This window comes from Phalaenopsis equestris, unplaced genomic scaffold, assembly GCF_001263595.1.
Source record: "Phalaenopsis equestris unplaced genomic scaffold, ASM126359v1 Scaffold000140, whole genome shotgun sequence".
Taxonomy (NCBI): Eukaryota; Viridiplantae; Streptophyta; class Magnoliopsida; order Asparagales; family Orchidaceae; genus Phalaenopsis; species Phalaenopsis equestris.
The window spans coordinates 38929-55187 of NW_018164582.1; the positions used below are offsets into that span (position 1 = coordinate 38929).

General features: G+C 34.5%; 2 protein-coding genes across 7 annotated transcripts in view; one reads left to right on the plus strand and one right to left on the minus strand.

Annotated features, from left to right (window-relative positions):
* The first annotated feature begins 1241 nt into the window (after positions 1–1241).
* On the plus strand, positions 1242–6840 carry LOC110021705 (protein POLAR LOCALIZATION DURING ASYMMETRIC DIVISION AND REDISTRIBUTION-like). The gene is made up of 3 exons (XM_020720301.1): positions 1242–1673; positions 5759–6216; positions 6341–6840. Exons 1-3 carry the CDS (start codon positions 1337–1339, stop codon positions 6623–6625), a joined length of 1080 nt encoding a protein of 359 aa, XP_020575960.1. The 5' UTR covers positions 1242–1336; the 3' UTR covers positions 6626–6840.
* LOC110021704 (phosphoacetylglucosamine mutase) overlaps positions 4718–16259 on the minus strand; it is a 34329-nt gene continuing 22787 nt past the window's right edge. Inside the window, exon 11 of one of the 6 annotated variants that reach the window (XR_002293681.1) lies at positions 4718–4947. The gene's annotated coding sequence lies outside the window, so the exon portion shown is untranslated. Of the gene's footprint in view, positions 4991–6435; positions 6519–15699; positions 15919–16259 lie in introns of those variants that run through there. The other 5 variants (XR_002293679.1, XR_002293680.1, XR_002293678.1 and 2 more) reach the window with 5 other exon arrangements.

Below are 16259 nucleotides of genomic sequence, written 5' to 3' on the forward strand. Positions count from 1 at the left end.
TGTTTATTTATGTGGTATTCTTTTCATGTTCTTCTCTTGAATTTTTGTAAGTCTCATCTATTTATTATGTAAATTCTCTGTTCCATTACGAGAACATTTGTAGAACTTTCTTCTATGTTGTAGATTACAAAGACAGAACATGTGATGCTCTTGGTTGCTTATTGATCCTGTTGATCGAATTGAACTCATTTTTTGCATTCTCGAACGACAAATAAGGATTTTACTATAGAAGTAATAGTTCAACAAATTCATAAATAGTTAATCAACTTATTAATTCAAGTAAACATTAGTACATGAACAATAGGATGAAACATCTAATAGATATACCTTTAATAGAATGTTGTGAAATAAGAAAATATGAATTGAAAAAAATGTTTTGCTGCATTAACATCCATAGTCTAGAATTTAGATTGCAGCTCTGAGTTTGTTCCCATTTTGATAATAGACGAGAGGCTCATCAATATTGTGTTTTATTTACAAGTAAACAAGAGTAGAATTTGAAAAGTAAACTTAGTTGCATTTGGTAATCACTAAAGTCTACAATGGATATTGTCTCATTTATTGGAGAAAATATTACATCAAGAGATCTAATGTAGTTTTATGTGTGGATGATAATATTTAAGTGTTATTGGTAACATTATGATAATAAGGTAAATGAGAGTCCCACCCCTCTCTTCCGGACGCTGCACCTAATAAATTTTGAATGAAACTTATTTCAAAGATATATTTCAATTTCAACGTATAATTTATTTTTGATGTATTCCAAAATTAAATAATTCAACTTATTTATTTAATACACAAAGGGTTCTTTATCATCCGTCGCAGTTGTAGCCCTCACCAAGCAAGCTACCCAATGGCCATACATTTGGTATGCCGCCGCCGCCGCCGCCGGCCGCCATCACTTGAGCTCTATTTGGAGCAAAAGTTGCTGAAAAATAATTTAATATTTCAAAAAATTACAGCAATTATTATATATAGTCTTTTCTTTTGAAATCAGATCATGGTAATAGTATGAAGCGGTGGAAAAATGCTGATTTTAACCATAATTTTTTGAAAAGCTACCAAAATTATTTTATCCAAACGATGAAAACAAGGGTTTTAGGGTTTAGGGTGGGGTGCTGCATGCGGCAAACCGAGCCTTAGACCCCCGTCATTGTCATTGCATTTTACGCTAAGTATACATTTGTTTCAAATAACAAAACTGGACCCACCATCTTTCTCCTCTCATAGATTGCTAAGTGCCCACACACACACTCTCTCTCTCGGCCTCTATAAAAGCTAAACAAAAGAAGAAGAAGAATCCTTCGTTACACCTGAAAATTCAAATCTTTAGGACATGAGAGTAGCCGACTGCCTCCAGGACTCAAATGAGGCAGGGAAGAAGACTCGGAGGAGAAAAAGGAGGAATCTTGGCTCATCTCCGCCGCATTACGAACCCCAAACCCCACGCTCCTTCCTCTCCCGGTGGTTTTTCAAAACAACAACGCCGCCCTCCGGCGATCTACGCGGCGGCGCTGTGGAGGGATTGAAGTTGGGCTGCTTGGTTCCATTCTCAAACACTTGCTGTAACAACGAGGAGGAAACAGAGGATAGAAAGCAAGAAGAGGGATTCGATTCTGACGAGGGGAAGGAGACGATTCCTGCTATTGTGGAATCTATCGAAGGACATAGAGGTGATTTGCAGCATTATTTTACTTTTATTTTCCTCTGGACTCATTGATAAAAATCAGTTTTTTTAGGGTTTTGCTTCTTTCTCTTTGGCTTTAATGCAGTTTCAGAGCTCTGATATATCATATAAGAACAGATTGATTTCTGAAATTCGCAAAGAAAACATAATGCCAAGGGAGTTTTCGTGAGTTAAATTCCACAAAGATTTATGTATGACATATAAGCAAAATCTTGCAAGAAGGCCATTTTAGACAAAATATGTCTCCTGAAGCTATAAATTCAGATTTGACGGATTTCATCCATAAATCTAGGATTCAATAAACTCTGCAAATAGGTGGAAGAGTCGGATAGAGTAGAAATTGTCAAATAATTTTACTGGGTTTATAAGATTATTAAGTTTATAAACTGAAATCACATTTGTTGTCAGACAGAACAGCAAATATTTTAGAAGGATATTGCCACTGGAAAAGGATATTAAGGCTCACGCGTTTGTATTTTTGCGCAGAAAGCTGTAAATTATTCATATTTTCTCGTGATTTTAATTTTGTTGTCTTGCCATGCGAGCCGTTATCTCCCACGCCTAGTAAATTGAAGTGGGTCAAATGAAAATAATTTTTAGTGCCTGTTTGATTCGGGTGCAATTATAAATTAAATATAGGAAGATTTGCATATATTCCGCTTAATTCCTATGTATTTACATATGTAACAAAAAAAGTTCAAATTTTTACATAGATGTCATCTAATTTATGCATGAAAATGTGTGTCTCACTTTTTGAATGTTCCAATGGCGGTGTTTTTGATGAGATGCCAAGATTTGAGTGGTATAAATATAAAAAAAGTAAAGTTTACGTGTTAGATATGTAAATGTATAGGAATTGGATGGTATGCATGTAAACGCCCCCTTAAATATAACATTTTCATCATTAAACCCCAAACAAAATGAAAAATGAAAATTTTAAATAGAACCCGAGGGTTTGATTTGTTTGGAGAGGTTTTAGGTTTTGAAGCTCAATCAGAATAGAAAGAATGAAGGGCTTTTCTGTTAATATTTCTGATTAATTCATGCTATGTCTTGGTGTAAGCAACATTATTATTATTATTATTATTATTTTAATTTTTTTTAGAACATTATAGAAGGAGAAAAAAATTATCTTCTTTATTTTTCACCAATAAATAGCTCAGAATAAAATATATGAAACATCTAAACATTTTGATACAGATCCCAATGCTCCCAAGATGATCATGTCATAAATGCTTTTGAAATGCAGTCCTCAACAGAGATTTACTTTAAATGTGCCAAAAATTAGTTTTTGATTTGAAACTATGCCCGTCTGATTTACTATATTTATTTTTTATTTTGTTGGGAAATTTACATTCATACCACACAATTCATATGCATTTGCATATCTATCACCTAAAGTTTATATTTACATTTATAACAGCTTAGTATTAAAAATCTTTGCATGAAAGATATATTTCATTAAAAAAAAGTTAATGATAGCGGCATTTTTTTATGTGATGTCAGAGATTTGAGTGTTATTTTGTAAATATTAAAGTTTTGGTGTTAGATATGTAAATATATAAGAATTGTGTGGTATGCATGTAAGTGCCACTTTTTTTAGGGCATTTTTGAAATGAAATCGCAAGTATGACCTGCTTGTAGGGTTTGTTTTGAAATTTTCAATGTTGCTGATCCCAGATGTGACAGAGAAACCATTAAATATTGCTGATGGAAGGACATGTTGAGATCTTAGTAGACTGCAGTGTTTTTAACAATTCCTGGATAGCTGGGGTTAACGCTGTAAAATTAATAATGCAAATTAATCTATTAATTAGTCTATAAAACAATGCCTAATCACTCTAATTAAAAACAAAGTATTTCTTAATCAGTTCACTTAAGTAATGATTAGCCTAGTTTGAAACTGCTTACCCTCAATTGGCTTAAAGATAAATTAGGGACTGTTTGGAATCACTTTTGTAATCGTAAGTTATGAATTATTTGGCTAACAAATTTACACTAGTTTTTGTCTACGCGGCCTTATGAAACTTAGTCATTCTAAGTAACACTAATTAAAAATTAATTGGCTATAGAAAACATCTTAATCACTGAGTAGTGACTAAATGCTTAGGATTATAATCTATTAATTTACTAGCTCATATTTACTTGGCCTAATCAATCACTAATTATTCCAAATAAATATTGATTAATACCCAATTAACTCAATATACCAATTACTCCACTAAACATACTAGCATTAATTGATTAGTTATTATTTAAGTTAGAACCTGTTAGTCAATAAAACAATGTCTGATTAACTTGGATAAACATTACGGTCCTACTTAAATCCTAATTGGCTCAAGATAAGTTTCAAATCATTTTTCAAATAAGATAATTGCTCTACTACTTGACAAGTCTATGCTTAATTAGATAAAAGTGAACCTAAACTAATCTAACATTAGCTCAAGTTAATATCATAATCATTATTTTATTACTATAGGTAAGTAACATGATAATTTATTTGACTATAATTCATTTATTTAATGAAAAAATCCTTAGGGATGAGGATTGTAGGCTACAAGGAATCTCCACCTAATCTTATTAACACATACATACATTTATGTAACTTAATTAATAGGATTCTTCTATTTCTATCAAACACATTCTATCTCCAACTATTTGTATGTGGCCAATTCAGTCTAGAGTATTATAGTTGTTAGATTTAGTATGAATGTGTTATGAGGACTAAATTGAGGTCAATTTTATATCACAATTTTGTATATGAGGGAGTTGAGAGGCTAAATTAAAGAAATATGACACTTGAATAGTCGAGGGATTATTTTGAGATTTAATCTTAATTTTTACAAAAAATAAAAATTTTCCTACAAACAAGCAAAGTAGATGGAAACTAATTTTTTTTCAATATACTTTTATTTCTTTATCCCTTTAAATTCTTTCAAAGCGAACACAATCTAGGTATACTTTTTCTGCCATCTTCTTTACCCAAAAAAAGGAGGGTTGGAAATCAAATAAAAGATTTTTTATTTCTTTTGGAATTCACTTTGCTGCCATTCTACATGCATCCTTATGAAAAAGATAGGTGCAAATTAACAGATCAGATACAAGGAGTGAAAGATAAGAGAAAAGAAAAAGGATTGTTTATAATGAAGGCCAGAAAACATAAAGAAGAAAGTTACACTGACATGAAAGGAGATGTTCCTCATATTCTAATGTTTCTTTCTTTCATCTTCATCATGGTTTTCACCTCCATGTGTGAGCTGCTGCATGTTGATCCGTTGTGGAGTAAATAAACTATTTTCTGTGCTTGAACACGTAGCATATTGGTTGGAAAAAAAGCAAAAAAAATAAGAAAAAGAAGCTATTTCTATGCCAGGAATAATTTTCAATCATTTTGGATCAATTTTGCATGGTGATGATGTCATGCTTTATCTTGTAATAGAAACTCAAATATGCTTATAGTTTCATAATTTTACTTTTTTTTTTTTTTTGAAACATATTACAACATATTTATGTATTTGAGAAATTTACATACATAGCACACAATTCTTATATATTTACATATCTCATACCTATACTTTCATATTTACATTCTCGGTGCATTGGTGTTTTAAACCTATGTATGAAAAGAGATTTCATTTTTAAAAAGTGATAATAGTGCTATTTTTTATGTGATGTTAAAATTTTGAGTGTTCCATGTGTAAATATGAAAGCTTAGGTGTGAGATATGTAAATGCATTAGAACTATGTGCTATGCATGTAAATGCCCTTATTTATTTGTTTATTTATTTATTGGATTATTTACATGCCACTCAATTCTTATGCACTTACATATCTAACAACTAAAACTTCTATTTTTACTCACATGCCACCTTCCCTATGCATGAAAAAAATGTATTTCACTTTGTAAAAGCTAAAATGGTGGTACTTCTGATGTGATCTGAAAGATTTGGTTGGTATAGATGTAAAAAGGAAAAAATTTAGCTGTTAGATATGTCAACACCATAGGAATTCAATGATATGTATGTAAATGCCCTTTGTTTATTTCTCTAAGATTGCTCTTTTTGATTTCAGAAAAGAATCCTGAGGCTCTCTCTTTCAACCTTGGTATGGGGGCAGGTCTAGTCTTCCTCTTGGCCAAAAGTTCTAATGAATTCAACAAAATGGTTGAACTAAGATCTGAGATGGAAATGATGATCAAATATATCAAGGCAGAAATACAAAGAAAAGCTTCATCTTCTATCTTACCAGAATCAAAGCTTCTCAGTTTCCCAACTTCAAATTACTTTGGGAGTGAATTTTCAAACAAGCCTCAGCACCTGCATGAGGATGCTGAATCATGTAATTTCGCTGGGGCTTTCGGTTCCACGGCGGCTCGTCGGCAGCCTCCTAACCAGAACGTGGATTCCGATGCGAAAATGTGCTCAAAAGGTGATGAAATGGAGGAGGAGCTTCAAATAGAACTACATCGCTTGCAGCTTAAATTAGAAAACGAAGATTCATCGTTGCATCCATACCAAAATGGATTGGAGGTAACTTATATGCTGTTTACGATTATTTTTGTTTTGGTAATAAGTAGCCCACAACCCTTATGTATTTACATATCTGGTAAGTAATGTTTGATGTTTAGACTTAAAATACTTGTAATACTTACAGGTGGAGAGTGAGAGCAGTGAGAGCTTCAATGTCACTAACCAACAGGTTAATGAGCCAAGTAAAGCAGAAACCAGCCAGATAACCGGGGTTTGCCCCCGAGAGCTGGAGAAAAGGCTGCATGAGCTTCTTGAAGCAAGGCAGCAGGAGAGGATAATGGAGCTGGAGTCTGCATTAGAATCTGCACAGAGGAAGCTGAATGAGAAAGAAATGGAGATTTGCTGGTGGAGAGATACTGCAAGGCTGGTTTCAAAGCGCAGAGAAGAGAGATTACAGCTGCAGTTCTAAGAGAAAATTAGCTTAGTGAGTCGGTTGTATGTATTATTATTATTATTATTTTATTTTTTTTTTGTAATGCTGATACTTTGGTTCATGTTTCAATTTGTGCGGCTGATCCAGTTAGTTTCAATATCAATATTGATCCTGATATGTCTGATTAGCTTAGCTAAACATTATGATCCTAATTAAACCCTAATTAGCATTTTGAGTGAGAATTTTTATAGTAAAATTTGAAATCAACTAAGCTTTAGCTTTTGTAAATTTATAGTCAAATTGAACATAAAAAAATAATTCAACTTAAGTTCAAATGAGCCCAAATCAAACATTTGAAGTATAATTGCGAACTTCAAAGCATTAATTAAGAATTCAAATGATTTCAAAATTTGTTATGTTTATTATGGTTGAATAGAGCGTCTTAGGGAGAAATTCAACAAGTTTAAAATTATTTAATTTTAAGGTCATTGAGTCGACGTATTTATAAAGAGATTTAAAATTGACAAATTTTCAATAATCATTGATTATTATCAGTGATTGTTATTGCCTGATTACTATAATATGATTATTATTGTCTGGTCATTATCATGAAATCACTGTCGCGTGTTTCTTATTTGGTGTCATCATCTGATAGTTTTTATAATGACAATAAATGAAATTAAGTGTTGTAATGTTCTTTATATGTTTATCTTCTCTAGTTTAGGGAGCATTATAATTCCATTGATAGAATAAATTATTTTGATTAGTTCAAAATTTGTGTTTTTTCCCTTTTGTTAATTTTTCATGTAAAAAAACTGTTTACTCAAAACTCAAAAAAAAAAAAAAGATTCTACGCAAATTCAAATTAGTCCAAACGAATATTGGAGGCTTCAAAATTTTAATTTAAAAGACAAATGATCTTAAAATTGATATACTTATCAAATGTACACTAGTAGTGTTGGAAGCTGATGACCAGCAGTAATCATTAATCATTACTACTTGTTGTTGTAGCCCAATTACGATCTTATGAGTATTATTGTCTAATTGTTATTTTCAGGTTGTTATTGTTTAACCAACAACAACAATAACACCAACAAGCCTTTATTCTAATGAGTAAGGTCGGCTACATGAATCTTTTTTCTCCATTTTGTCCTATTGAGCTTATTATTGTTCAAACATTCACTTAATTGACATTATCATTCAATAATTCTTATGATGCAACAAATGAATTAATAAGTACTGTAATCTTATCTTTTCTAGATAAGGAGAAGAATTGATCTCTGTAACTCTAATTATAGAGCTGACTATTTTGATTAGGCTAGATACTATTATTTTTTCATTTTTTTTTTCATCTAATTATTATATTTATAAGAAAGTTAGCATATAAATAGGTATACTTCTAGTTTATGATTTCATTAATTTTCTTTTTATTTTTAAAATGTTTAAAATTTGGGAGATTGACGTACTTACCAAACTAGTCATGTATTTAAAAAACTGACACCTAATGTGTGGCGAAAGATCTGCGATGGCAGTGTGATTATTTAGCGTATTAGCGATGTACGAGACTCTAACACACTCAGATAATAGTAGAAAAGTAAGCAGAAGAAGACACCGAGATTTTTATGTGGAGAAACATTGAAAGAGGAAAAAAAACATGGAATCTTGCCAAGTTAAAATAATTCATTATGAATGGTGAATACACATGTCCACTCTTCTTCTAAATTAGAAATGATGGAGTTACAAAGTTGATCCTTGTAAATGTACAATTGTAGTTCATCGATAGTAGCCATATTTTGACGGTAACAAATATAGTTATCAGTGACAGCCTGTTGTTAGGGTCGTAGTCGATTGCTATGAAGGCAATAATCCACTATAAAGGTTGTGAACCAAGACTGTAGCGTCAGCTTGTCGTATGGGTTGTAGTTTAAAGTCATGGTAGTAGTTGGATGCGTGGGTCACAGATGGTTGCCTTGGGAACATCAGTTGGCCACAAAAGTAGTAGGAAGATGTAGGAACTATGAGCCAGGTAGGTCGTAGCGGTGAGTACTAATGATGTCTGTAGGCCACGAGGGCTCAAGTTAGAAGCTACACGAGCTATGGAGCATGTACGTCATAGTTGGTCATGCAGGTCATGGTGGTGAGATGTGATGACATCCGTCGGTAGTGGTTGTAATGGTCATGTAGAACGTAGTGGTGATTTGTGAGGACATTCTTAGGTTGTGAAGGCCAGTTTGGAGCAGTATGAGTTGTGAACTACTTAGGTCATAGTTGGTCATATTGATCGTAGTGATGATCTGTGGCGATATCCGTAGGTCGCGAGGCCTAGGTTTGGGAGTTGCACTAGTTGTGAGCTACATAAGTCGTAGTAGTGAATTGTGTTGACATTCGTAGACCGCAGAGGTCGAAGTCAAGAGTTGCAAAAAAAAAAAATCTCAAGTTTCATGTCAAGCCTCGAGATTTAGGTCAAATGATAAAAATTTGTTGATGGTATATCAACACCCAAATTTTAATATTTCATATATTTCACCTTTAATTTTAAAGGCATGAAAAATATATTTTTACTTTTTAAGAATTAAAATGATGATATATTTGATGTGATATAAAATATGAGGGATATAAATGTAAAAAGTAAAGTTTAAATGTTAGATAACTACATATATTGGTAAAGTGGTATATATTGAGATCTTGGGTTTACATATGTAAAAAAAAATTATGTAATATGTACGTAGATCTACCAAAAATTCACTGCACGTAAGATATTTATAACTATTTTGTAGTTGAATATTTTAAGTGATTGTCAGAATTATATCTACTCTAAAACAAAAAAAAAAGGCCACAATATTCTTATCAAAATCTTACAGAATAAGTTTGCTATTCATAGAATTCGCTTTATGAATAATATAACATATAGTTAATCAATTATCTTTTATATTTCACTCATTTTAAAATAATATTAACAGATATTTAACTCATTTTGACCAAATCATAAATTTTCTTATTCTAATATTATTTCTTTGATCAATTCAATTTTACTGCTAGCCTCATAAGAAAAAGTAAATTAAAAAGAGAATTTTACATACATAACACGCAATTCTTATACAATTACATGCCTAACACCTAAACTTTCATATTTACATTTATAATACGTTAGTATTATAAATCTATGCACTAAGAGGCCCCCTATTTAACTCTTTAAAAACTAAGTGATAGTAATAGTACTGATATGATATTAAAAATTTAAGTTATAAGGAAATAAAAATGCAAAATTAAGGGTTAGATATGCAAATAGGTAAAAATTGTGTTGTGTTTATGTAAATGGCCTAACAAAAAATAACATTATATTGGCAGCAACAGAAACAGAAATATGAAACGTTATATGATTTTCATTAATTTTGACTTTTAATGTGATAATCGTTGAGTCCAAATTTATTCTGTGAATCACACCCAAGCAATAGAGCATAGCAGGAGAGAGAGAGAATGTGTGTGCGCGCGCACGCTCCCAAAATAGATTAAACTTTCTTCAGTTTTTTATCAGTGATTCATTAGTCTCTTTACTGCAGAAATGCCCCCTTATTTACAAAAAGAAAGTACAAAAGCTACAACTATTTACCCATGTTTTAATAGAGGCCTTACGTGGTAATTTAGCAAAAAGTAAATAAATAAAGATTTAAACATAAGTATAAATAGATGAATATAAAAATAAGTCTCTTCTTGTCGATCGATCACTTACAGTCAGAAATCTTTGAATCGGTGAGAGGTTGCTCGGGAGGCTTTGCTGAGTTCAAGTGGCCAACCAACTGAAGCTATTTGTTGGTCGGCAGATTCTTCGACGGATCGACCCTTATTGGTTGATTGGCTTCTGGGGCATGTCGATTGCTGAGCCGATGAACATTCTTTGGCCATTGGGGGGTTCTCTTTGACCACCCCTTTGCGTTAACCCCCGCTAGGTCTGGGGGCCGACGCGGTGTGCAAATAATTCGAGTATCATACACGCACACACACAGATATATATATCATGAATAAATTTCCAACATCCGGCATGAATCAATCTCAAGGCATATCACACATCAATTTGACGCCTCCTATGGGAAACGAAGCACACTTGAAAGGTCGTTCACGTTAACATCCTAGACACGAGTTTGATAGTCATCTCACATTTCGTTCAGACAAAAAGACTTTGAGAACCGCTTCCAAACAGGAGGCATCACAAATAATGCTTTCTCAGTGCCCCCTCATTATACTGGAGTTCCTCTTCAACCGGATTAAGAAGTTGATCTCTTCATGGCTTGATAACCAGGTTGATTTAAAAGTTCATGTGGAAAATGTCCCGGCCGGGGAGCAAAATATTCAAAAGAAGCGACTAAAAAATTATCAAATATTATTCTTGAGCATGACTGCAACCATATTTCCAAGAAAATATACAATCCATTGTGACTTATGCTTTAATCTCAAGAAACACAGAGCATCCCTGACACCTCATTCTGAGGGCTTAATCAATCTCAGGGGGACTCAATTCAACATCTTTCATCATAAGCTGCCTTCGTCAAATAAAAGATTTGATTAACAACCTCGGATAGGTCAAAAATCCTTGGTGAATTTCCTTCGAGCACTTCCATTACAGGTTACGACCGTCAAGCAAAAGCTTTGACCAACAACCTAGGATAGGTCAACCATCCTTAGTGGATTTCATAAGACTCCGTCCGTTACATGTTAATGTCGTCGAGCATCTCCGACTACACAATCCAAGATGGTTCTTGCATCCTTAATAGGTTCTCCTCTCAACTATGTTCCAACACAGGCTAAAGTCGTCAGATAAACACGCTTTGACTAACAGGCTGGGAAGAGTTGAACATTTGCAATGGCTGACAGGATCTCCAACAATGCCTCTAGAAGTGGAGCCCAAAAGGAAAGACTCGATGGAAAGATATGTTACCCCTGGAAGTCAAGCCCAAGAGGCAAGACTCGATGGAAAGCTACCATACCCCTAAAAATCTAGCCCAAGAGGCAAGACTCGATGGGAAGATATGGTACTCCTAGAAGTTGAACCAAAAGGCAAGACTCGATGGAAAGCTACCATGTCTTTGGAAGTCAAGCTCAAGAGGCAAGACTCGCTGGAAAGATGTGGTACTCATAGAGGTCGAGCCCAAGAGTCAAAACTCGATCGAAAGCTACATACCACTGGAAGACGAGCCCAAGATGCAAGTCTCGATGGGAAGTAATAATGGATAGGGTTCTCACTAGAAAAATTCCAAGAGAGCAAGTAGTTGATAGAGTCTTCACTCAAAGACCTCAGAAGGCTACACGCCTCAAAAAACACAGATACATCAAATAACACAGAAGGCTACAAGCCTTAGAAGACACATGTACATCAAAGACTTAGAAGGCTACAAGCCTCAGGAGACGCATAAACATCAAAGATCTCAAAAGGCTACAAGTCTCTGGAGGCATAGGTACATAAAAGCCCTCAAAATGTTACAAGTCTCAAGAGACACACACACACAACAAAGACCTTGGAAGGCTACGAGCCTCATAAGGCACTATTGTATTTCAAGCTTCTAGAAGGCATAAGCTTAAGAAGATACACATCCAAGAGAATACAAATCTCATAAGGCACCAGTCTAAAAATGTACGTGATTCTTTTTTATAAAATAAAAACACTAAAATTAATTGTAGAATTATGCATGAATGACAAGTTGCAGCATCCCAAAAGAGTGTAAATCACAGTTCAAAAGCAACATAAAAAATTATATTGCATCAAGCAAAACGTACAATCAGACGCACTATTAATCAACGATTGCACTAGTCTGGACCATACAATAAAGCATTAATACAATGTGGGAAAAAGCATAAACAAAGACCTCAGACTGCTTCAACTTTCCCCTTGCCATCAAAAGTACTCTCTCGCGAGCTACCTTTGGGCTAGAAGGGTTAGTTGGCTTCTAAGTTAAAGACTTCTCCTCAACAATCGCAGTTTTCAATTCTCCTCTACAAGGATCAATATCCTCTCTTGGAAAGCATGTAATATCTCTGTGTGTTGATCAAGATCAGCTTGTATCTGCCTCATTGTTTCTCGAGCATCCATCAAATCTCGGTGTTACCAAGAGAGGAAAATCGCCATGGAGGATAAGTCATCCCGACAATTCACTAGTTGGCATCCAAATGACAATATATCTATTGAACGAAATTTCTTCATCTTCTTGTACTTGCCAAGGATGTTGTCGATCTCCAAAGTCATGATCTTCAATTTCCTCGAAGAAAGAGCAAGCCCGTCTTTAAATGGTGTCGTCATCACCTCCTTAGAATCCTAGCACTTCCTATGAGTTTCAATAGGACAACATTCTCCAGACGTCGACATCTCAACAAGATGAAATAAGATCTCATTGGTTGTCTGCTATGCTAATAAACCCTTCATTGTCCTTTGGTAAAAACGACTCTGAGAGTTAGAGTCGAGAGAGAGAGATAGAGAGAGAGAGTATAGTAGAGCAGCCAGAGAATTCCGGGTAAAGAAGTCGGGGGAAAAATCCCTTTATTCATTCTTTGACCTTATATTTATAGGGACCTATTTGTACATTTACAGAAAGGAATTAACAGTTAGAGAAATCCCTTTATTTATCCTTTGACCTTATATTTATAGGGACCTATTTGTACATTTACAGAAAGGAATGAACAGTTATGAAAATCGCCCTTGATGCAAGCAATGTGCTAAATTACTATCAAATTTGTGTTACAATTTAAGTGTAATACAACGACTGACATGTTTGAGTTCGATCGACCAAGGCGACCAGTCACGCAATGATCGCTCCTGTCGAGGTAAAGCTAGTCAGCGGAATGGTTGTGACCAGATGTCCTTGCAAGAAGTTTAAGTACTGATCGGGGACATCAGATGGCTAGTTCAGATCATGTTCCTTTAGTCAGACGCTTCGATTGCTCGACAAATATACTTGGTTGTTTGATTCCCTAAGATTCACGCTGGCAGTTTTGGTGCATACATATTAGTTTCCCGAGTTTTCTTGCTCTTTGATAATAATAGCTACGATCAGTACATAAAAACTATTAAACTATCAATGACACAAAAATTGAGAAAATTAATTCAATAATTAACTTTCCTTTGGATTTCATGCCCGATGAGCCCTACAAAAAGGACCAGAGAGTTGGCATTTTGTTCTTTGCCGCCAACTTTTTGTTAGATAGTCGAGGCATATCATGGCTGACGTTACGAGCCGAGACAAGGTGGATCTCGAACTTCTGGCTATGGCTGGCTTTCAGATCCCTGCCTCTGTAAAAAAGAAAAAGGTTGTAAAAAAGAAACGGTTGAAAACTGAACCTGTGTCGGCCGATCAAGTCGACTCATCTAAGAGTCCTGAGGGGTAGGCACCGAAAGAGCCTTGCCAGCAAACTTCGGCTCTCAAACCTGGCGTGGGTATGATTGTTGAGGGCCAGCAAGGCCTAATTGCTGATAGCATCGAGGTCAGTGAAAAGGAGCCGAAGGAAACTACATTCACCAGCTCTCCCCAGTCGAATCCACAGAAAAATGAAGGTACCCCGTTGTGAGGGAGAAACGAGCTTCGGAAGGTCCTTTCTTCAATGGACAAATTTTTAAGTATGTAAAAATTTTCTTGATATTATCTTAATACAAACAAATCAATTGGGTCAGAGGATTGCGAAGACAGCGAACCATCAAAAGATGTAGTTGAATTTGCTCCCATCATCGCGATGGGACCACAAGGTATGATCGTCGCACCTCCACCATTGGTCGATGCTGGGAGGCATCAGCTGCTGGATATTTTATCTGCAGTTGTTCCCACTCTTTCAACCTCGCTTGGCCACTTCAGCGCTGTCAGCAGGAGCAGTATGATTGGCGGAAACTTTCCTCCGAATTTGCGAAGCGGCGAACGAATGTATTTGGACCTTCGGTGGGAGCGATCGGTCCTTTGGAAGGGGTTATCGGAGCTTCAGCTGAAGATCTAATGCGGGAGTTATCGACTTGTCTGGCCACCACGGACACATAGGAGGCGGTACTGCAAACGAACGTCGCTACACTGCAAAGCAGGAAAGCAAAGGTGTTGTGTGAACTAGGAGCACTTCGTGAGTCGACCGTTCTGAGCAAGTTTCAACGCGATGTCGATCAAGTACAGCATATTAGAATAGGCGAGTAGGTCCTCTGAAGGCTGATTGAGAAGGGTATTTCCCGACTGTGGCCTTGGAAGACCCCTTTATAAAATACTATGTTTGGGACCTATATTGATGTTACTTGTAATAAAACAGTATTTAGATAAATATGAAAGGATGTTTGGTGTGACACTTATCATTATGTGACACCTAGTTTCATACGCCCACACTATAAATAAAGTAAGGAACTGCTTTTTACCCTTTACGTTTTCTGATTTCTTTCTCTCTGCCTTCATTCCTTCTTCTTCCTTTGTCCTTTGATTGTTTTTTACTATTCGTGATGACTCCCAAATATTCTCCTACCTTTTTTGGCTCTATCGAAAGTGTTGATCCTTCGTTTTGAATTAATTACCTTATTTGCTTTTTATTTTTTTTCCTTTATTATGCTTTTATTAGTTTCCTATCTAATATATCCTGTAATGGGTATTCCTATCCCCCTTTTCATCAATAAGAAGTATCTTGGGTTCTATTCTAACATATATATATATATATATATAATATATATATATATAGTGTACTAAAAAATTTACTGCAAAAGAGAGTTTTATTCCTTAACTTCGCACGAAGATATTGCACACTCTGATAAAAAAAGTACACAAGAGACAACAATGACAGCCAAATAAGTACAATCGAGTGATAATAATTAGATGATGTTGGTTAGACAATCACATGACAATAAACATGCGACAATGATAAACAAACAACCAAAACGATGATAGTTGTGAATGTCAACTCTGATCAAGAATAATACTTTAAAATATTCTAATCTTTAAGTCTTATCCAAATTTAACTAAAAAATTCAAACTGAGCTTCATGTCAAAAAGAAGGGTTTATTTATAATTTAATGGAGTGTAATTTTAATAATTTTAGCCAAAAATCCCATAACACACCATCAAATAGTATTTATTAACTCCTTTAATGATAGCTAGTTCATTTGGCATTTAAATGTCTTAAAAGTCACAGAATTAAGCAACCTTAGACTCATTTGATTTCTCTTAAGATACTTGTTTTAACTATAAGTACACAATATTAAAAAATTATTGATCCGTCAGCTACTGTCACAAAGTTTTCCAAGTAAAATATGATCAATTTTTTTTTAAAATCTATTGGAGCAATTGTCAATGTATCTCGTTGCCCGCTCTTCTTTATACTCTTTCGTCCTCAAACACAACAAAAAAAAAATCACCATAAGTAGTTAGTTAAATCAAAGTTTGATCAAATGAAATAATAAATAAATTTTATTATTGATCACTTTATAATTTGAAATGGTGAGAAATGGATACACATCGATGGAAACGGATTAGAAACATATATCAAAATGTTCATCTAGCACAAACTATTCGTTGCGGTGAAGAGGTACAGAGGGTGATTAGAGATATGTTGTATTAAAAACAACCGTGGTAGGTAGGTAAATCTAGAGTTTAAGGTGTTTAACATGTAAATTAATAGGTTTTGAGTGTCATGTGTGTAAATCTCCCTTCAGATATATAAAGTACTAAAA